This window comes from Aquarana catesbeiana, linkage group LG01, assembly GCF_042186555.1.
Source record: "Aquarana catesbeiana isolate 2022-GZ linkage group LG01, ASM4218655v1, whole genome shotgun sequence".
In the NCBI taxonomy this organism is placed as follows: domain Eukaryota; kingdom Metazoa; phylum Chordata; class Amphibia; order Anura; family Ranidae; genus Aquarana; species Aquarana catesbeiana.
In genome coordinates, this window is record NC_133324.1 from 607,299,734 (window position 1) to 607,323,111 (window position 23,378).

The 23,378-nt window shown below is 43.9% G+C and overlaps 1 protein-coding gene across 3 annotated transcripts in view; it reads left to right on the forward strand.

The window, feature by feature from the left end:
- Positions 1-23,378, forward strand: part of LOC141108078 (beta-1,4-galactosyltransferase 1-like) — a 524,736-nt gene that overhangs the window by 73,595 nt on the left and 427,763 nt on the right. For 2 of the 3 annotated variants that reach the window (XM_073599307.1, XM_073599325.1), the window contains exon 2: positions 2,108-2,152. The exons of the other annotated variant lie outside the window; for it this stretch is intronic. In XM_073599307.1, coding sequence (XP_073455408.1) covers positions 2,108-2,152 — 45 coding nt within the window. The remainder of the gene's footprint in view (positions 1-2,107; positions 2,153-23,378) is intronic. 3 annotated transcript variants of the gene reach the window in all.

Here is a 23,378-nt window from a genome sequence, read left to right on the forward strand (position 1 = left end):
CATTGGAGTAGAAGGAATGTTTCAGAGATGGTAGAGGGAACAAAGAAAAAAAAGGCTTGGTTTGAGAGGCATACAATCTTTAATATCTACCAAAAAAGTAGACTTGTTTCTAAAGAAAAGAAAAGGTTCTCTTTGGAGGCCTGTGTGGAATGGGCAAAAAACAACATATCAAAGGGGAACACCAGAGGTCCAAAATCACCCCAAATGTGTGTGAACTAAGGGACAAAGACCAAGTAGGGACTTCTTAAGAATGTGACAAGCAGACCATCAGTAGCTTCACATTACCATCTTCTACACAGCAAGGAGATAGATGCATCAACCAAGGGAGCATAGAAATAGTAGAAGTATTTAGTGCTCCTACCCAATCAGTCCAGCATCAGTAGAGCTCACGGGTGCACAATATGCAGTCTCACAGCTGTAGCAGCTATCCATAAAAGTGATCCGCACCACCGTTGCTGCTCTTACAATCTTGTTTATTGTAGAAACCACAGCGTACAGATTAGGAATACAGTTGACATGTTTCAGCCTACACGGCTTTAGTCACAACTGTGGTTCCTACAACAATAAGTCACATGTGATTCACAACGTATTTATATACCCAAGATCTTGGTACAATATGCCTAGAAAGTAGCAAACAAAGTTGTCTTCAGAACTACATGACCAGTAATACTTCTACGTCTGCCCCTTTCCCTACACTGCCATCATCTATGGTCGTTCCATCCAGGCTTAGCCTCTTGTGGATGCAGTCATATGTTCTAGAATTGTAATTGTACCAGAAAGGCCATGAACCCTTTCTGTTGATCTTCTGGGGTTATTAATGTATTGCTTAAGTTAACATTTTTTAAGTGACAGCCTTGCCTTACTTGTTTCTTAATCACACTTTTCCCACCATCTATTGTCTTTCTAGACTCTTGGTCTCTTTTCCTTGCTATGTTTGTCTCTGAGTTCCACTGTTCCATTAGTCATGGTGTGTATGGCTGTAATCTCCTGTAACCAACATTTTTAGTATGGTTTGCTGTTGGAAGAGATAAAGGTCGATGAGCCTGCTTACTAAAGTAGGGTCTAACACATCCCTGCACATTTGAGCAGACTGAGTCTCCAGCATGTTGGGTCTTGGTGTTACTGTTTTCCTGGCCTTCTGTGTTTCTTTTCTGCCTTCTAGGTGAGCTTTTCTATTTGTACTCTATGGTTTGTTTGTATTTCTTGTTCATATGTATACTGTCATAAAGGCACCGAAAAAAAGAAAAATTGTTTCAATATCTATGGTAATTATCTCTTCCTATTCCTAATGCCTACCTGGGGTAGCACACATCAATCCCTATTTTACAATCTACTTACAAGAATGAGTCAAAGTTTTATATAATCTTTTATTGAACCTGTGGGTTGAAGGGGAGCAGAACATTAAAATCATTTCTCATTCGTTTATTGACAGACACAGCCTTCTTAATTCAGAACGGTAGGGTTATATCATCTCCGCAGGAGTAGGACTAGGCAGTTTTTTTCTGCCTAGTAAGGACCTAGTTTCCCGACTGGGATCTCTTGTCCTGGGAATTTTTTTGTTGTTTGTTATTTTCTCTTTTTCCTGGATTTTTTTCCGGTGAGATCTACAATCAACTGCCGGGCTGGACAACGGGCTGGATGCTTGATCCAGTGATCACCCCATTCTGGCCAGCGAGCGCGTGCAGACCACAGCTACGCGCTAGGTCGGCTGTGACATAGCCCCACTGGACAGGGGCTGGCCCTGCGAGTTAAACGTCTCGCGAGGTCCCATACGACCGGGTCTTGGCCTGTGCCACAGCGTTCCTCGTGGCCGACAGCCCCCCCACTTCAGTGGCGAGGAGGATCTGTCTGAGAGCGTTACCCGCGCTTTTTCGCTGGAGAGGTAAGTAAGGGGTCCCATCCTCTCCTTCCCCGGAGTGGTGTGGGGCGCGGGTACTCCCTGGGGTGGTCGGTCCCTCCGGGGTTCTCCTCCACCCCCTCCTCCCCTTCCATTGTGCAAATACATTGGAAATATCAGATTGTTTTACCTAAGTTATTTATTTAAAATATGCACAAAATATTATATAAAAATATTTGGGGTTTTAGAAATATTTTTATTTTCTCACAGATGCAAACGAGTTGATATTGTGCCCAGAAATGCCACCTAATTTAGGTAAGTTAAACATTCTGTTAACAACGCCCATATACTAAAGAATATGTATGTATGTATGTAATAATATACAGTATTATGAAGAAGCAAAATTATTTTTTTTGTAATTCTTAATTTTTATATGTTAGCAAGAGACAAATTTAAAAAAAAAATGTCATTAGGTCCCCCCTAAAATCCATACCAGACCCTTATCGAAACATGCACCCTGGCAGGCCATTTGCTAAACATAGGGGGGTATTTTTCCAGGGAAGGGTACCTCCCTGACAAAGTCCCCCAATGTACATCCATCATCAATCACGTTGCCCAGCGATGTAGGTCCACGTCAATAACAATGAACAATGGTCATCTGATAACTCCGACATTCATGATGTCACTGGACATATCCATATATGGCCAATGACTTCAAAAGGGAGCGGGGTCAACTGGTAACACCCCATAACCCTTTGTTTACTTTAGCAGCAAAGGGAAGCGGAGCTGTCATTCGGCCCCACCTCTGATGCAAACAAAGTCATTGCAGCGTTGTCATAAGGGGTGGGGTCACCCAGGTGTTCACAGCAGGGGTGGGGCTGAATGACAGCTCCGCTTCCACTTGGCGCTAAAATACACAAAGTGGTGGGGTCACCCGGTGATGTCCAGTGACCAGAGAGGTCGAGATCGCCAGGTGTTAATCTTTTTATGTTTTATGTGCAGGCCATTGTTCATCGTGATTAATGTGGACCTATGTCATTGGACAACATGATTGATGATTTTTTTTAATAAAGGGCTTGTCAAAAACTATGCTGTGTGTTTATTTTACTTGTTTTTTCTTGGTGAATAAGTATAAGTACTAGGTACCCCATACTCATTTACATGGGGGGGGGGGCTGGATATGGGGGGCCCCCTTGTTACAGGGGGTTTCCAAATACCTATAAGTCATCCCCTCGCACCACAACCATCAGGCCAGTGTTGTAAGGAAGAGGCCCTTATCATCAATATGGGGACGGTGCTTTACCAGGGGGATGCTTGGCCAAGGAACCCCCCATGTTGCACACTGTTTAAAAACCAAAATGCCAGCTTTTTTGTTTACATTCTGCTGTCAGCGGGGAATCCCCCACTGACAGCAGGGATTAGTCATGGTTGTTAAGGGTGCTGGTGGGCAGATGTAAAAATGGATGTAAACTGATGTTTGTTTTTTCTTTGTAAAAACTGGACCCCTTTTTTCCTTGAAAATATGTGACTAAACGAATGACATCCGTGTGAAATGGGCCTAAAGCAAGCACTATGTGATCTTACTGTGGTAGGAGATGTCTTACAAATAGCAGGAACTGTGTAAGACAGCCTATGTTTTAACCAGTTTTGAACCTTAGGCATGCTATATATGCCAGTAAAAAAAAAAAAACCTTACACAGGGAGTAAGTAGCATGAGCTATCCCTCTCCTGCCTTTTCTGCTCTCCCTGCTACTCTTAACTGCTTGCCAACTGCCTCACATATGAGTACAGCAGCAGACTGGCTCTCCTGTGCCGAATCACGTTTCTAGTACGCGATCCAGCACTTTCGGGTAGGGGGCATGCGTGAGCTGCTGGTGCACTAGCTGTGCTGTGATTAGTCACAGCACAAGCCTATCAGCGGGTGCCGGATAATGGTTGACCGCCGGTACCCACTGATCGGCGAAGAGGATAATAGGACAGAGCTATGTGAATGTAAACAATACAGCGCACTGTCCTGTCAGCGGGGATGTGCTGTTTTTTGTTTCCTTGTAAAGCAGGGTAGGAAAACCAGCACATCGCTTAGTAAAAGCACCTCACAGTACACAAACCAAGCACTGTTAGCCACACAATTAACCCTTTGATTGCCCTAGATGTTAACCCCTTCCCAGCCAGTGTCATTAGTACAGTGTCCATGCACATTTTTAGTACTGTCACTGTATTAGTATCACTGGCTCCCATAAAGTGTCAGTTAGTGTCAGACTGCCCACCATACTATCACAGTTCCGCTATAAGTTGCTGATTTACTAGAATAAAAAAATAAATTAAAACAAATTCCAGTATATAAAACAATAGTTTGTAGACACTATAATGTTCGAGCAAACCAATCAATATACACGTATGTATGAATCGTCGATCAGGCTCCTACTGCAAAGACTTCTTCAAGTCATGCGAAAAAACCCAGACTGTCTAATTCAAGTTTTATTAAAGTAGTTTTTTTTTAAAACATATTACACTATTGAGATACTCTTTAATCCTTGTGAGGGAAAGATTGGGCACATTTCCACTGCTGCTGTTCCGAGCTCCTTGCTCATGGATTGGGCAGTCTGGGTTTTCGCGTGACTTGGAGAAGTCTTTGCAGTAGAGCCTGATGGACGATGCAGCCTTTCCATACACGTGAGGTTGACTCTTTATAATTTAACCAGTTGCCGCCACCACACGCCGATGTACGTCAGCACAATAGCACCGGCATGCATAAGGGCTTACCTGTATGTCCCTGCCTGCCCACGGGGGGGGTCCGATCGGAAGTATGATGTGATGTCATCGCTTCTCGTGAAGCCTTTTCGTTCCGGCTTCCGAGGAGAGAAGACATCAAGTAAGTCTGCACCAACACTACACGTACAGTAGAACACTCTAGGCACACTTTTCACTCCCCATCACCCCCCAATCACCCCCCGATCACCCCCCTGTACCACCTGTCACAGTGACACCAATAGCAGTTTGTTTTTTTTTCTGATTATTGCATTGGTGTCATTTTGTGACAGTTATAAGTGGTAGGTCAGTTAGTGTTGGGCCCCTCTAGGGTACCCCCCTAACCCCCACTAATAGAGTTTTAACCCCGTGATCACCCCCTGTCGCCAGTGTCACTAAGCCATCGTTTTTCTGATCGCTGTATTAGTGTCACGGGTGACGCTAGTTAGGGAGGTAAGTATTTAGGTTTGCCGTCAGCGTCTTATAGCGTCAGGGACCCCCATATACTACCTAGTAAAGGTTTTAACCCCCTGATTGCCCCCTAGTTAACCTTTTCACCAGTGATCACTGTATAACTGTTACGGGTGACGCTGGTTAGTTAGTTTATTTTTTATAGTGTCAGGGCACCCGCCGTTTATTACCTAATAAAAGTTTAACCCCCTAATCACCCGGCGGGTGATATAAGTTAGGTTTTAGGGTCAGATAGGGTCTGCATCGCCCCAGGCAGCGTCAGGTTAGTGCCAGTACCGCTAACACCCACGCACGCAGCATTACCTTAGTGGTATAGTATCTGAACAGATCAATATCTGATCCGATCAGATCTATACTAGCGTCCCCAGAAGTTTAGGGTTCCCAAAAATGCAGTGTTAGCGGGATCAGCCCAGATACCTGCTAGCACCTGCGTTTTGCCCCTTCGCCCGGCCCACCCCACTCAAGTGCAGTATCGATCAATCACTGTCACTTACAAAACACTAAACACACATAACTGCAGCATTCGCAGAGTCAGGCCTAATCCCTGCGATCGCTAACAGTTTTTTGGTAGCGTTTTGATACAGTCGCTAACAGTCAGGAGCTTTTTTGCCTATGAGTCTCACTAGTGTACAACTAAATTTAGAGCCCAAAATGGCAAATCGAAGGTACACTAGTGAAGAGGCCTACACGTTTCTGAGCATGACAGATAGTGAAGAGGAAGTCACTCATCTGTCAGATTCAGGCTCAGAATACGAACCTGTAGACAGCAGCGGCTCCATGACAGATAGCTCTGACGACGGAGTTGTGGTCCCTGCCAAGGTCAGGCGTACCAGACCCCAATCTTCTTCTTCTGCTGTTGAGGTGCAAGAACCGCAGGGCTCTCGTATGGAGCAGAGAAGTACTAGCGCCGCTATTCCTTCTGGTGAACTGGCAAGCACCAGCGGCCTAGTACACCCTGGTCGTACATCCAGCACTACAGTAACACTTGGTGACATGGCGAGTCACATAAGTGCAGTTCAAGCTGGCGAGGTGGCAAGCACAAGTAGTGTACTGCTGCCACCAAGAAGACGAACACAGGCCCATCGTGCCCATATTGCCCTTCCTGCTGCATTCGCCAATCCTAATTGGGAACCCACCACTTCTGCAGCACACGTATTTCCCCCATTCACTGGCCAACCCGGCATTCAGGTAGAAACAGTTGATTTTACGTCACTTGATTTTTATTCGCTGTTTTTCACCGAAGATCTCTATAGATCTATTGTGGACCAAAGCAATTTGTACGCTGGTCAACACATCGCCACTATTCTCCAGTCCTCCCTTGCCAGAGATTGGAAACCAATTACGGTTTCTGAATTTAGATCTTTCTGGGCCTTTCCCTCCTCATGGGCATAACCACAAAGAGTGAGTTGCGGTCATATTGGTCCACTGGCCCAATTCACCATATGCCTGTGTTCTCTGCTTCCATGGCCGGGGCACGATACAAGCAGATTTTGCGGTTCATGCACTTCAACAACAATGAACTCTGTCGTCCTCGTGGAGACCCTGGATACGATCGGCTCTACAAAATTTGGCCCCTCATAAACCACTTCAACCAATGCTTTGCAGACTTGTTTACTCCCCATCAAGTTGTCTGCATTGATGAGTCCCTGATTAAGTTTTCTGGCCGTTTGTCATTCAAACAGTACCTTCCCAGCAAGCGTGCCAGATACGGTGTCAAGATGTATAAGCTCTGTGACAGGGCCACAGGCTATACATGTAGTTTTATGGTTTACGAGGGAAGAGATAGCCACGTAGAGCTAACAAACTGCCCTGACTACATAGGAATTGCTGGCAAGATTGTGTGGGACTTGGTGTCACCCTTATTCGGAAAGGGGTACCATTTGTATGTGGACAATTATTACACAAGCGTGCCACTTTTTAGTCACCTTTTTGATCATCAGATTGGAGCATGTGGCACTGTGCGACCTAATCGCCAGGGCTTTCCCCAGCGGCTTGTAGATTCCCATCTTAGGCTGGGGGAGAGAGCCTGCTTGAGGTGTAATAATTTGCTTGCTATGAAGTGGAGGGATGACAAGAATGTTTTCGTTCTTACCTCCCTTCATGCAGACATGACTGTCCAAATTACTACGGCGACTGGTGTTGTGGAGAAACCTCTCTGTGTCCACGAATATAATCAAAATATGGGAGGGTTGGACCTCAACGACCAGTTGTTGGCGCTGTACCTAGTTGCCCATAAGGCCAGACACTGGTATAAAAAAGTGTCCGTATACTTATTTCAATTGGCTTTGCTGAACGCTCATGTGCTATACAGAGCTTCCGGACGGACTGGATCCTTCCTTAAATTCCAGGAAGAGATCGTCAGAGCCCTTCTGTTTCCAGACGGTGCTCCACCTCACCTTCCCCAACCAAATGCAGTAAGCCGGCTGCATGAGAGGCATTTTCCTTATGACCTCCCGAGTACCCCTACCCAACGAGCCCCCCAAAGAAAATGTTGTGTCTGTAGAAAGCGCGGATATAGGCGTGACACCCGCTATTATTGTCCCTCCTGTCCTGACAATCCTGGTCTTTGCATTGGTGAATGTTTTGAGCGCTACCATACACTAGCTGAGTTTTAGCGTAGGGTACAGCATTGCACGGACTAGGCACACAGGGTCTCCCAAGATGCCATCGCATTTTGAGAGACCCGAACCTGGAACCGGTTACAGTTACAAAAGTTACAGTTATAAAAAAAAAATGTAAAAAAAAAAAAAAAAAATACACAAAAAAAATATAAAATAAAAAAACAAAAATAGTTGTCCTTTTATTGTTCTCTCTTTCTCTATTCTCTCTCTATTGTTCTGCTCTTTTTTACTGTATTCTATTCTGCAATGTTTTATTGTTATTATGTTTTATCATGTTTGCTTTTCAGGTATGTAATTTTTTTATACTTTACTGTTTACTGTGTTTTATTGTTAACCATTTTTCAGGTACACCATTCAGCTGCAGCGCGGATTTATTTATCTTGACAGCAACAGCGTTTTCTCCCACGATACATAAAGCCGTGACTCCAGCGCTGTCAGAGGTGATTTCACCACCACAGTTAAAAAAAAGAGCATATATGCCAAAGCATGGGGGCAGCAGGGGCGGAGGAGCGATTTGCTCCTACCTTTTGCGGGTGGATGCCCCCATGCTTCGGCATATATATATTTTAGGCACAGGTTGCATTAAAAAATGTTTTATATTTTATTTGTATTTGCTTTGCAGGTATGGTAAGTCTTACTGTTATACTGTTATGTTACTTTGTTTTATTGTTAACCATCATTTGCTTAGCAGGTACGCCATTCAGTTGCAGCGCGTGTTAATTTATCTTGACAGCAACAGCGTTTGCTCCCACGATACATAAAGCCGGGACTTCAGCGCTGTTGGAGGTGATTTCACCACCACAGTTAAAAAAAAGAGCATATATGCCGAAGCATGGGGGCAGCAGGGGTGGAGGAGCGATTTGCTCCTAACTTTTGGGGCGGATGTCCCCATGCTTCGGCATATATAAATGGTGCATGTATGCCCATCATTAGAAGTGGGTGGATGAAGGGAGGTATTCTAATGGTGGGTATACCCACCGATCAATCTCTTTTTTTTTGTTCAGCTCACAGGCTGCATGAAAAAAAAGATTACAATAGAAGCCCAACAAGGACCAGCAACGTACTGGTATGTTGCTGAAGTTTGAGTGGTTATACCAGAATGATGCCTGCAGGTTTAGGTATCATCTTGGTATCATTCTTTTCAGCCAGCGGTTGGCTTTCATGTAAAAGCAATCCTAGTGGCTAATTAGCCTCTAGACTGCTTTTACAAGCAGTGGGAGGGAATGTTCCCCCCCCTCCCACTGTCTTCCAAGGTTTTCACTCGCTCTCCTGTCCCAACAGGGAACCCGAGAATGCAGCCGGTGATTCGGCAAGCTGACCATAGAGCTGATCAGAGACCAGAATGGCTCCAATCAACTCTATGGCCTAAGAAACCGGAAGCTACGAGCATTTCATGACTTAGATTTCGCCGAATGTAAACAGCGCCATTGGAAATTGGGAAAGCATTTTATCACACCGATATTGGTGTAGTAGGATGCTTTGAGGGCAGAGGAGAGATCTAGAGTCTAATAGACCCCAATTTTTTCAAAAAAGAGTACCTGTCACTACCTATTGCTATGATAGGGGATATTTACATTCCCTGAGATAACAATAAAAATGAAAATTGAAAATTGAAAAAAGAAAAAAAAATACATTTTTTTTTCTTTCTTCATTTTCAAAAACAAATGAGAGCTGCAGAATACTCACCATGCCTCTCAGCAAATAGCTTGGGGTGTCTACTTTCCAAAATGGGGTCATTTGGGGGGGGGGGGGGGGTTGTGCCATTTTAGCATTTTATGGCCTTCAAAACTGTGATAGGTAGTGAGGAGTGAAATAAAAAATTTACGCCCTTAGAAATCCTGAAGGCGGTGATTGGTTTTCGGGGGCTCCGTATGCGGCTAGGCTCCCAAAAAGTCCCACACATGTGGTTTCTCCGTACTCAGGAGAAGCAGCAAAATGTATTTTGGGGTGCAATTCAGCATATAACCATGGCATGTGTGAGCAATATATCATTTAGTGACAACTTTTTGTAAATTTTTTTTTTTTTTGTCATTATTCAATCACTTGGGACAAAAAATAAAATATTCAATGGGCTCAACATGCTTCTCAGTAATTTCCTTGGGGTGTCTACTTTCCAAAATGGGGTCATTTGGGGGGGGGGGGGGGGTTGTACTGCCCTGCCATTTTAGCACATCAAGAAATGAGATAGGCAGTCATAAACTAAAAGCTGTGTAAATTCCAGAAAATGTACCCTAGTTTGTAGACGCTATAACTTTTGCGCAAACCAATAAATACACGCTTATTGACTTTTTTTTTACCAAAGACATGTGGCTGAATACATTTTGGCCTAAATGTATGACTAAAATTGAGTTTATTGGATTTTTTTTTTAACAAAAAGTTGAAAATATCATTTTTTTTCAAAATTTTCGGTCTTTTTCCGTTTATAGCATAATTAATAAAAACTGCAGAGGTGATCAAATGCCATCAAAAGAAAGCTCTATTTGTGGGAAGAAAAGGCTGCAAATTTCATTTGGGTACAGCATTGCATGACCGCGCAATTAGCAGTTAAAGCGACACAGTGCCAAATTGTAAAAAGTGCTCTGGTCAGGAAGGGGGTAAAACCTTATGGGGTTATAGTGGTTAAGAGTCAACATCTTCTGGTAAGCAGGATTGCCTCTTTATGCACGGAGGTGTCAAGTGCATTCTATTCCTTTTCACCTTTGCTGGATATCACCTCTATCAATTTACCATCTTTCGTTGACAGATTTATATTGACTTTTAGGACATTTGACCGGCGCTGCACTTTTCTGTATTTTAAATTTTGTATTTGGGTACTAGGGATGAGCTTCGAGTCGAACATCGGCTGTTCGCCAGTTCGCTGAACAGCGAACAATTTGGGGTGTTCGCGGCAAATTCGAAAGCCGCGGAACACCCTTTAAAAGTCTATGGGAGAAATCAAAAGTGCTAATTTTAAAGGCTTATATGCAAGTTATTGTCATAAAAAGTGTTTGGGGACCTGGGTCCTGCCCCAGGGGACATGGATCAATGCAAAAAAAAGTTTTAAAAACGGCTGTTTTTTCGGGAGCAGTGATTTTAATAATGCTTAAAGTGAAACAATAAAAGTGTAATATTCCTTTAAATTTCATACCTGGGGGGTGTCTAAAGTATGCCTGTAAAGGGGCGCATGTTTCCCGTGTTTAGAACAGTCTGACAGCAAAATTACCTTTCAAAGGAAAAAAAGTCATTTAAAACTATTCGCGGCTATTAATGAATTGCCGGTCCGACAATACACATAAAAGTTCATTGAAAAATGGCGTGGGGTCCCCCTCAAAATCTACACCAGACCCTTCAGGTCTGGTATGGATTTTAAGGGGAACCCCGCGCCAAAATTTAAAAATAAAATGGGGTGGGGTCTCCCCAAAAATCTATACCAGACCCTTATCCGAGCACGCAACCTGGCAGGCCGCAGGAAAAGAGGGGGGACGAGAGTGCACCCCCCCTCCTGAACAGTACCAGGCCACATGCCCTCAACATTGGGAGGGTGCTTTGGGGTAGCCCCCCAAAACACCTTATCCCCATGTTGATGGGGAAAAAGGCCCCACCCCACAACCCTTGCCCGATGGTTGTGGGGGTCTGCGGGGGGGGGGGGGTTTATCAGAATATGGAAGCCCCCTTTAACAAGGGGACCCCCAGATCCCCTGTGTGAAATGGTAAGGGGGTACAAAAGTACCCCTACCATTTCACAAAAAAACTGTTAAAAATGTTAAAAATGACAAGAGACAGTTTTTGACAATTCCTTTATTTAAATGCTTCTTCTTTCTTCTTTCTTCTATCTTCTATCTTCCTTCGGTTTCTTCCTCCCTCTTCTTCTTCTTCTGGTTGTTCCTCCGGTGTTCTCGTCCGGCATCTTCCTCCGTGGCGCCGGCGTCTTCTTCCCTTCGTCTTCTCAGGCCGCTCCGCGTCCAGCATGATGGGAGGCTCCCACTGTGTGGCGCTTCTCCTCTTCTGACGGTTCTTAAATAATGGAGGGCGGGGCCACCCGGTGACCCCGCCCCCCTCTGACGCACAGGGACTTGATGGGGACTTCCCTGTGGCATTCCCTGTGACGTCAGAGGGGGGGTGGACAAGGAAGTCACCGTGACCTAATAGTGACCTAATATTTTGTACCTGGTAGCAAAGCCTGACATGATGAGGAAGGCCTCTCTTACACCTCTGGCTCGGGGGCCCCTGATAGTGTATACAGGAGGTGCAGGAGTACAGATTGGCAAGAGTGCCTTGACATCTTGCTAGCAGCTGGGCAGCTGAAGTCATTAGAAAGCTTCAGCAAGCAGGCGAGCAGTGACGGCCCGTTTATTAAGGGCACCCGAGCGCCGCCCACTCTATCCATGGCCACCACCCCCATGCTCTATCCACGACTGCCACCCCCTATTCATGCCTCCAGGCCCTTTCAGGATGCCGGGCGCATGAATTACAGCAGCAGTGTTTTATTTTAAGCACCTGATTAGAGCCAGAGGCTCTAATAGGCTTTACAATACAGTAGGGTGGACTCGTGGCATAGAGCATTGTGCTACAAGCCCACCCAGGTGTTAAAACAATGAATGAATATTTGCTATTGAAACACTGATCCTTAATGAGACCCATTTTCCGATTGGCCGAAAAGTGAAGAATCCTAATTAGGCACCAAGGAGGAGTGAGGAAACGGAAGCCGACACAATGCCATTGGAGAGCAGAGGAAGGGAAAGCTGTCACCGCCGCTGAGTAAGGGAAGCTGCCGGTGAAGCCCGGGAGAAGTGATGCCCACTATAGATGGGATAAGTGCACCAGACCGACCGGGGGGGGTGGTACTGTTTGCTGCCCCCCAAAAAATTACCACAGGCCACCACTGCAGCAGACTGAGGCAGGCTGGCACTGGCAACAATGGGCAGCTGAGATGGTTGCTGCCAGCAGGCTGTAAGTCAGGTGGTATAGCAGGGTGGTAGGTGAGTACTGGTGACAGCAGACAGTGTAGCAGGGTCAGGCAGGCTGGGACATGCACAGACAGGATGGATCAGGTACAGGGCACAGGCAGAAGTGTGGTCAGGAAACAAGCCGGGTCTGGAACCGATCAGTGAAGTAGGAGCCAGTGGAGCAGACAGAAGTGGAGGTCAGGGGACAAGCCGAGGTCAGTGCAGGCGGAGTTCAGAGAGTAGTCAAGACAAGCCAGGTCAGCAACTGGAATCAGGATACAGAATCACAGGATACACAGGAGGCTGAAGACAAAACAGCACTGATCCTGAGTACTGGCCCAGTTTAACCAGTTGCCCCCGCTCACCGTCAAATGACGGTGGGACGGTGCAGCTCTCGTTCTGGGTGGACATCATATGATGGCGCACTCAAACGGGCGCTCCCATGTGCCCCCGGGGGTGCACAGTGCAGTGATCGCAGCTGCGCTGTGTTGCTAGGACACAGGACAAACCCAATCTCTGTAAAAAGCCACTGACGCGGCTCTTTAACATGTGATCGGCTGTGTCCTGTGTCCATGTGATCGGCTGTGACATAAATACAGGAAGTGCCGGCAATCGGCTCTCATTGCTGCTCGCAGGGGACAACAAGACATGTAGTCAGGGCACTGATCATCAATGCCCTGATTATATTAAAGCACCACCAGTGTCAGCAATCAGTGCCCACCAGTGCCACCAATCAGTGCCCATTAGTGATACCAGTCATTTCTGGCTTTCAGTGCCCTTCAGTGCCACCTATCAGTGCTGCCCATCAATGCCCCTCAGTGCTGCCCATCGATGCCCATCAGTGCCGCCCATCAGTGCCACCCATCAATGCCCATCAGTGTCCATCAGTGCTGCCTATTCGTGCCACCTATCAGTGCCGCCTATCAGTGCCACCTATCAGTGCCCACCAGTGCCACCTATTAGTGCCTACCAGTGCCACCCATCAGTGCCGCCTATCAGTGCTCATCAGTGCCACATGTCAGTGCCACCTATCAGTGCTCATAAGTGCGGCATATTAGTGCCTCCTCATCAGTGCCACCTAATCAGTGCCCGTAAGTGCTGCCTCATCAGTGCCCGTAAGTGCCATCTCATCAGTGCCCATCAGTGCAGCCTATCAGTGCCCATCAGTGCAGCCTCATTAGCGCACATCAGTGAAGGAGAAAAATTACTTATTTACAGAATTTACTGACAGAAACTAAGGAAAACTTTTTTTTTCTGTCTTTTTTTTGTAAAAAAATAAATACCACCAAAAGAAAGCTCTATTTATGTGAAGAAAATGATAACAATTTCACAGTGTAGCATGGCCGCACAATTGTCATTCAAAGTGTGACAGCGCTGAAAGCTGAAAAATGGCCTGGGCAGGAAGGGGGACAGGTATGTTTGCTCGCAAAGGTGTGCACTCTGCAATTTTAGAGGTGCGCCATATGGAAATTTTGGTACTGAAAATTCAGGATGCACTTGGCCGAAACTGAAAAATATATATTTTTAAAATATATAAAAATTTTTAAATATAATTGTATTATATTTGCCTTTTTATTAATATTGTGAATTTAAATTAATATTCGCCACCTGAACAAATGAATATTATCAGCACCTTTAGTGCAAGGAAAAACTCAAGAAAAATTCATCCCTTTAAATTCTATGTATGTTTTCACACTGGTCCATTGCGCTTCTGTTGTGGTGTTAAGAAGGCATCAATAACATACCTGTGTTATGTTTTTGAGGTAGTTTTGGTTCACATAACCTATTAAAAACACACCACAAGCACAGTAAAATTGTGGCAAAATTCAATTTTCAGCCGATATGTTTCGGCCTCCAAAATTTCGGTGCATCCAAACTGCAATTATTGTTATATTATCTAACTTAGAGTATTTGCAGCATTCAAGGCCACGTCTTTGAACTGAGAGATCCTTGTGAATCATCTCTTTGGTAGAAAACAACTCCACAGGTGGTACTGGCGCTGATAAATTCTGTTCTATCTGATCAGCCGAGGAGATCAGTTTCTTTTATAAATGTGTAATTGCTATGAGGTTGATGTGGTTGAATGAACACTTGTTTAACCACTAGCCTACTGCCCACTGTCATATGACGGCGGGACGGTAAGGCTCTAGTTCTGGGCGGATGTCATATGACGTGAGCCCATTTAAACAGGGCATTGCCAGCAACCCCCAATCATCTTATGCCCGTCCGTTTGAGTGGAGAGATCTAAATTTGGAGGAGTTCAAATTATTTTTGGGCCTCACCCTAAACATGGGGCTTACAAAAAAAAATGAAGGACATGCCTATTGGTCCACCAACCCCATCCACCATATGCCCTTGTATTCTGCCGCAATGCCCAGGTCCCGATATGAGATGATTATGAGATTCTTTCATTTTAATGACAACACCCAGTGCCCTCCCCACAATCATCCAAATTCTGATAAGTTATATAAGATTCGCCCGCTGATAAATTTATTTTCCCAACGATTTGCAGAACTCTATGTCCCCGAGAAGAATATATGTGTGGATGAGTCCCTGGTACCATTTTCAGGCCGGCTAGGAATAAAACAATATATTCCTAGCAAAAAGGCCAAATATGGAGTAAAATTTTACAAGCTCTGTAAGAGAGCCACGGGATATCTGTATGCGTTCCGCATATATGAAGGAAGAGATTCCCAGCTCCAGCCCCCTGAGTGTCCGGCCTACATGGGCACAACTGGAAAAATCGTATGGGACCTTGCTTACCCACTTCTGAAAAAAGGATATCATATTTACCTCGACAACTTTTATACCAGCCTGCCCCTTTTCAGACACCTATATATCGAAAAAACCCTGGCCTGCGGAACCTCAAGAAAAAATAGGAAGGGCTTCCCACAATCTATAGTAAGCAAAAAGCTGCAAAGGGGGGAAAGAGCAACACTGAGATGCAATGAAGTGCTGGCCTTGAGGTGGAAGGATAACAGGAACGTGCATATGATGTCCACCATTCAGGATGACACTACAGTTGTAGTTCAGCGAAGAAGAGGTCCCATTGAAAAACCGACATGTGTCCAAGATTATAATCTCTACATGGGGGGGTGGATTTCAATGATCAAATGATTCAGCCCTATTTGTCAATAAGGAGGTCCCGATTCTGGTACAAGAAGATAGCAATTTATCTCATCCATTTGGCCGTTTACAATTCCTACATAGTCTACACAAAATCCACAGAAAGCCCCGCCCCTTCCTAAAATTCATAGAAGTAGTAGTCACGTCCCTCATCTGTCAACAAAGACCCCCCCAGAAGACCTTCGCTCTGATGCTGTTAGCCGACTTCATGATTGCCACTTCCTGTACAACATTCCACCATCGGAAGCAGGCCGAAGACAGCAAAAAAGATGTTGCGTGTGCAGCAGAAGAGGATTTCGAAAAGATACCAGCTTACATTGTCCCCAGTGTCCCTCCCAACCTGGCCTTTGCATTGGTGAATGCTTTGAACTTTATCATACATCCCTAAAATATTAGCCCATATTTTCCCCATTTTCATCATCTGTGCTGACCATTTCCCATGCTTCCCCAAATAACCATACCACTGCCTTCCACGTGAACTGACCCTGGCCTGTTTTTTGACTATGCCTCTGCCTACCGTTTGGACTGTTTCCACATGAACTGACCCTGGCCTGTTTTGTGACTATGCCTCTGCTTACCGTTTGGACTGCTTGCACGTGAACTGACCCTGGCCTGTTTGTGACTATGCCACTGCCTACCGTTTGGACCTCCTCCACGTGAACTGACCCTGGCCTGTTTTGTGACTATGCTTCTGCCTACCGCTTGCGTTTTTATTTTTTTTCCACATTTTCCAAAAACTTCTGGAAAAAAAATAACCGTTCAAAAGACTCATTATGCCTCATAGATTATACGTTGGGGTATTTGCTTTCCAAAATGGGGTCATTTTGTGGGCAATTCCATAGTCCTGGTGCTCCAGGGCCTTCAAAATTGTAATAGTTGGTTGAGAAATGAGATGTGCAATTTATGCTCGTAAATCGCCTGATGGTGCTACTTCAATGTTGGCCCTTTGTATGTGGCCAGGCTGTGTAAAAGTCCCACACATGTAGTATCCCAATACTCAGGAGGAGTAGCAGAATGTATTTTGGGGTGTAATTTGTTGTATGCATATTCTCTGTGAGAGAAATAACCAGTAAATATGACAATTTTGTAAAAAAAAAAAAAAAAATCCTTTTGCAAAGAATTGTGGGAAAAAATTACAACTTAAAAAAACTCACCATGCTACTTACTTAATACCTTGGAATGTCTACTTTCTAAAAATTGGTCATTTGGGGGGTATTTGTACTTTTCTGACTTGTTAGTACCTCAAGAAATGAGATTCACCTGATGTACTGAAGGCCTGATCAGATGTTTTCAATTTTCAGTGATTGGCACCATAGTTGTAGACTCTATAACTTTCACAAAGACCAAATAATATACACTAATTTGGGTTATTTTTACCAAAGATATATAGAAGTATAAATTTTGGCCAAAATTTATGAAGAAAAATTACTAATTTGCTAAATTTTATGACAAAAACAAAGAAAAGGGCAATTTTTCACAAAATTTTAGGTCTTTTTTTTATTTGTAGCACAAAAAATAAAAAACCCATTAGTGATTAAATACCACCAAAAGAAAGCTCTATTTGTGTGAAAAAAAGGACACAAATTTCATTTGGGTACAGTGTTGCATGACTGAGTAATTGTCATTCAAAGTGTAAGAGCACCAAAAGCTGAAAATTGGTCTGGGCAGGAAGGGGGTTTAAGTGCCCTGTATTGAGGTGGTTAAAATGTGTACAAAAGTGTTCCCCTAATTCCTCACAATGGCTGAATAAAGTAGGTACCAGTCTGACACAGAGACCTCTAGGCTGTAAGCAGTGGTATCCTGCATAGGTTACACCATGAAATTCTAGAGATGTATCACCAGTGTAATTTTTCCAGGGATCTCGTATTATGTACTGGTGTCACCTCAGTAAGGTAATCCCGGGAGCTGGTCACTTGAAGCATATGAGCAGCCTCTTACTTGGTATAAGAATTCATAAACACATTTCTTCTAATAAATCCATTGAGCCAGCTGTATTACCATTAGGGATGAGCTCGATGTTCGGGTCGAACATAAGTTTGACTTGAACATCGGGTGTTCGCCCGTTCGCAGAACAGTGAATTTTATATGGTGGGAAATTCAAGCGCAGTTAAACGCCCTATAATGTACTGCAAGATAGCATTGCATTGCTGTATGATGATTGGTCAAAGCATGCACCTGACTTGCATGCTTTGGACAATCCCAGTGCCCTCTGCTAAGAGAGCCATAATTGCCCAAAGGCAGTGTGCCTTTGGCTAATCATGGCTCAGGGGGACTAAGTCCACGCCCCACACTATATAAGGCTGCCTACACGGCGGCCCTGTGTAGTTTTGTTGGTGTGGACGGAGAGATAGCTTGATTTAGATTAAGCAGGCAGGTTATTCAGTTAGTGGCAGTGTATTTGATATATATATATATATATATATATATATATATATATATACACATACAGTCAGTCTAGTATATATATATATATATATATATATATATGTAACGAGCCCCTTGCTCGCTCGGTTCCACTCTGCCGACACTCCTCTGCAGCTATTGAATCAGATTGCAACGTCTGATGGTTCGGTCATCCAATGCTCCGGGACTAGAACTACAGCTCTGTGCCGTTCTAGTCCAGTTGTGATAGCTCAGAACAAACACCAGGCAGGCTGTATGTAAGTTCAAACAGGACTATCCTTTATTGCAAAATACAGGCTTTTATACACTCAAAGTGGAGGTGCAGACCTCCTGCTCATATTACTCTAACAATACAGCTGTAACCTAATTAACCTAATTAACATGAGCTAATTAACTAATCCCTTTAGACAGCCTAGATGACTCAGACATGACCGTTAGGCCAGACTGGCCGTCTTGTAGTTCAGAAAATCCAATCAACATTATCACAATCAACATAGACTCTTCTTCACACAATAGCAGAGTTAATTAACACAAATAACAATGGGGATCTAATAACTCTTAGATCCCATAGTAGACTTATTTACAATACACATTTTAGCAGACAATAGACAGACAGGTGTTGGAATTTACATCAGCATCTCCTAACAGTATCTGTCCCAGCATTATGAATCAGCCACTATTCCAATATGGCAAATGCAGGGTCCCCAGAGTCTATGTGTCCTGGGGGACAGGACCCGAATCCACAGTAATACCACCTCAAGGGTCCCCAGGCATACAGCTCACAAAGAGCACCGTTCCCCCAAATGCAAGGGCCCCCGATCGATCGGCAAGAGGATAGCATACAGTCCCCTCTAAAAGTCTCTTTCCCGGCTAGGCCTGTCACAATATATATATATATATATATATATATATATATATATATATATATATATACACTCTGCATTTAGAATAGCTTATAAATTCAGTGTTTACTCTATATTCAGTCAGTGCAGGCAGTGTATTAATATATATATATATATATATATATATATATATATATATATATATATACAGTCTATATATATATATATATATATATAGACTGTATATATATATATATATATATATATACACTCTGCATCCAGTGTAGCCTATATCTACAGTGCATTCCGTGGTGTACTATTTCTAATACACTTCAGGCAGTGTATTAATATATATATATGTATATATACAATCTCGTATCTATATATATATATATATATATATATATATGTATATATATACTCTGCATCCAGTGTAGCCTATATCTACACTGCATTCTGTGGTGTACTGTTTCTACTGCTTTTCTGATGGTGTACACAGTACACAATACAGTGCAGCCATAGTACAGTTGCTACTACACGTCTGGTGGTGTACACAGTACACAATATTATTATTATTATTATACAGGATTTATATAGCGCCGACAGTTTACGCAGCGCTTTACAACATTAGGGCAGACAATACAAGTACAATACAATTCAATACAGGAGGAATCAGAGGGATTGATGAAGTAGTTGATGAAGTGGATAACCAAGTCGTCCTCATCCTCCTCATCCTCTGTCATCCAGGCTCAGAGTAGTTTGCCTTCCAATGCAGCTGTGAAAGCAGCCTATTCCACCGGCTCCTTGTCCACAGTCACTCCTTCTGTAGCCCAACCATCATGCACGCAGGAGTCCCCAGAACTATTCGACCACAGTGTCGGGTACATGCTGCTGGAGGATGCGCAGCGATTTGAAGGCTCCGATGTTGGTTCCCAGATTGAGGAAGGGAGTAATGAGAGCATAGAGAGAGGGGGTGCCCAAGAAGGACAAGAAACTGGCAGTCATGTTCCCCCAGCTGCAGCATACTGCCAAGTTTGCTCCAGGGACAAGGAGGGAGGGGATGATGAGGTCACTGACTGTACTTGGGTGCCTGATAGAAGAGAGGAGGAGGCACAACTCCAACAAGGCAGGATGTTCTCTAGGGGGCAGCTTAAGGCAGCCACCCTATTGCATCACATCCCCGCTGACTTTGAAAAGTTCCTTGGTGTGGGCCTTTTTCAACACGTGTGCAGCAGATCGCATCTTTGATGTTTGCAACCTATGTCTGAAGTGGATCAAATGTGGCCAGAACAGCAGTCACTTGGGCACCACATGCTTAACCAGACATATGACGACCTGCCATGCAGTCCCTTGGCAACAGCACTTGAAAGACCCACATCAAAGAAAATGGTGGACTTCTCCTTGCTCCTCATCTGGGATCTCCAACCCCACTATACCTCCAGTCCTCTCAAAAACCTGCACTGAGAGGATAAAGGTATAGCAATAGGTATCCCAAGTACTTGCAGCTAGTCTGCTAGCAGTACACCACCATCTGATTTTAGCAGGCAAATTTCCCTACACCAGTTGCTGAACCGTAAAAAGAAATTTGGTCCCAGCCATCCACATGCTCAGTGTCTGAATGCTAGCTTGGCCAAATTGCTAGCACTGCAACTGCTGCCTTTTCAGCAGGTAGACTCTGCCCCCTTTCGTGAATTTGTGGAATGTGCTGTACCTCAGTGGCAGGTTCAAAAATGCCATTTCTTTTCACGGAAGGCCATTCCGGCTCTCTGCCGGCATGTGGAAGGCAATGTTTTGGCCTTGTTGGACAGGGCAGTCAGTAGTAAGGTGTATATTACCGCTGACTCATGGTCCAACAGGCATGGGCAGGGACGTTACCTTTCCTTTATGGCGCACTGGGTAACTCTGCTGGCAGCTGGGAAGGATGCAGGACAGAGTTCAGTATTGTTGGAGCTTGTTCTGCCACCACGCCTCCAAAATGCTAGTGGTGATTTTGCCACATCTCTCTCCTCCATCCCCTCCTCTTCTTCTTCCTCTATGGCCTCTTCTGCAGATTTGTCCTCTGAACCAGCGGTGCTCTGTAAGCGTTCAAGGGGCTATGCAAGCAGTCAGGCAAAAAGATTCCATGCGGTGCTTGAGTTTGTCTGCTTAGGGGACAGGAGCCACAATGGGACAGAGATTCTGTCAGCTCTGCAGGGGCAGGCTCAGAGGTGGTTGATGCCATGCCAGCTTCAGCCAGGAATGGTTGTATGTGACAATGGCACCAACCTTCTCTCCGCCCTCCGACAGGGACACTTGACCCATGTTTCATGTTTGGCACACGTCCTGAATTTGGTGGTGCAGCAGTTCTTGAGCAGGTATCCAGGGTTACAGGATCTCCAGCAGCAGGCCAAAAAAGTCTGTTAGATATAATAGGTGATTTGGGAGTAGAAATGGCGCTGCCCTATTTCACATAAATTAGTTAGTTGTGAGTATGAATTCCATAAACTACAAGCTGTGTTCAATGGAGTGTATACATATAGGAGCTAAAAACCACGGTGTGCCTCAATATGGTCAAAAGAAAGAAAAAATGACCATATGTGTGAAAAACCAAAAAATAAGTGAAAGCTCCTTTAAGGTTGAACAACCTAATAAACCAGTGAAAAAAGGTGCCTCATGTGTTCAGAATTGTATAAATAATGTGTAGAGTAAAAAGTGATTCTGTAAAAAAATTTTTGATAAAATTAACCCCAGAGTTCTAAAGTTTTGTGACAGTTTGGCGCCCCCTAAGGGACAAGCTTCATTTTAAGTGAAAAACACATATATTAAATATTAAGTGTCAGTGCCAAAATTATATAAATAATGTGTAGAGTAAAAAGTGATTCTGTAAAAAATATTTAAAATAAAATTAACCCCAGAGTTCTAAAGTTTTGTGACAGTTTGGCGCCCCCTTAAGGGACAAGCTTCATTTAAGTGAAAAACACATATATTAAATATTAAGTGTCAGTGCCAGACCTTATATATGGTTCCCAAAAATATTAATCAATATGTCAATGGTATGACCTCTAGCGAGATTACAATAAATTACAAATCCCATAAGAATCATAAATAGAAATTTTTTTCAGTCTTTTGTGTATGTCAGCAGGTAATAGTAAGCCTCTTAAACCATATTATCCATTTAAAAACAGAGAGTTTCTCTAGCCGGATGGTGTAAAAAGCAAAGTTCAATACATATGCAGTTTTTCAACCTCAGGAACATTAAGCAGTGACTTCTGTGTTCATTTCAAACGGTGACTTGAAGTGCTCGCCCCCCCCGTGCTCCCCCACTCACCAGAGACATTCACCCCCACAGGGGTACCGAGCGACAGAGTGGGTGCCTAGGGATGGGTATTTTTCGGTCCGATCCTGCTGCTGTTCCTCTATTCTGTGTGACCCCTTCAATGGTATCAGGATAAGCTGTGCGTTCCAAAAAGACCAGGCTCCTCCACTGCTTCCCACCGTGTGTCTGTTTAACTCTCCAAAGTACCCAGAGAAAGAAAAACAGGGGGCTTCCTTCGTGAAGTATGTCCAGTTTAATGGTGCACACAAACAATATAGGAATCCACAAGTATAAACTAAAAGAATGATAGATATATTTGCAGGCACCGCTGTGGGCAAGAATGGGACCAGGAACGAGATATGAGCGTGCGTCCCACCTTGCATTCCAGCCTGCGCTTCCGGGTATGACGTGTGAGCGTGACTCCGCCTTACGCGTTTCGTCATAGGACGTTTTCAAAGATGGTGTCGACGCTTCACACAGTATTATAGTCATACGGCTCACACTTCTCCTCCCCTAATTATGGAAATATCGCTCGGGGGGTGGGGGAGTGATAGAGCCGCTGGACCATCCATATACACAGCAGTGTTATACATTCAGCCTTTACAATACTAGACATTTCCTAACCTATTACAATATATTAACTACTATTTTTACTCCAAGTGTTCACTATTGGTACAGTTACAGGTTTATGGTCTGTTGCAACCAGAACTCATTGTTAATTAATAGACATTATGTCTAGACTTCTAGTTACGTGATAACAATGGAGGTAAAATTACAAATATCATATATATAATAAAAATTAATAATAAAGTAATTATAAAAGTAATAGGTTAGATGCAAATTGAAAATCCTCAAAAATGTTGCAATTTATTATGAAAAATATATATATGGAAATTAAAAATAATAAAAAATGTTTTATTAAAAATATATTAAAAATATATATATTAGGCGACCGCGAGCACAAATGTGCAATGTTCGCGGATGACATTTTACTACATCTCTCCTCCTCGGTCACCTCCCTACCCAATCTACAGGTTGTATTGCGACATTTCTCAGAATTCTCGGGACTAAAAGTGAACCACTCTAAAACTCAGGCGCTTAACGTATCTC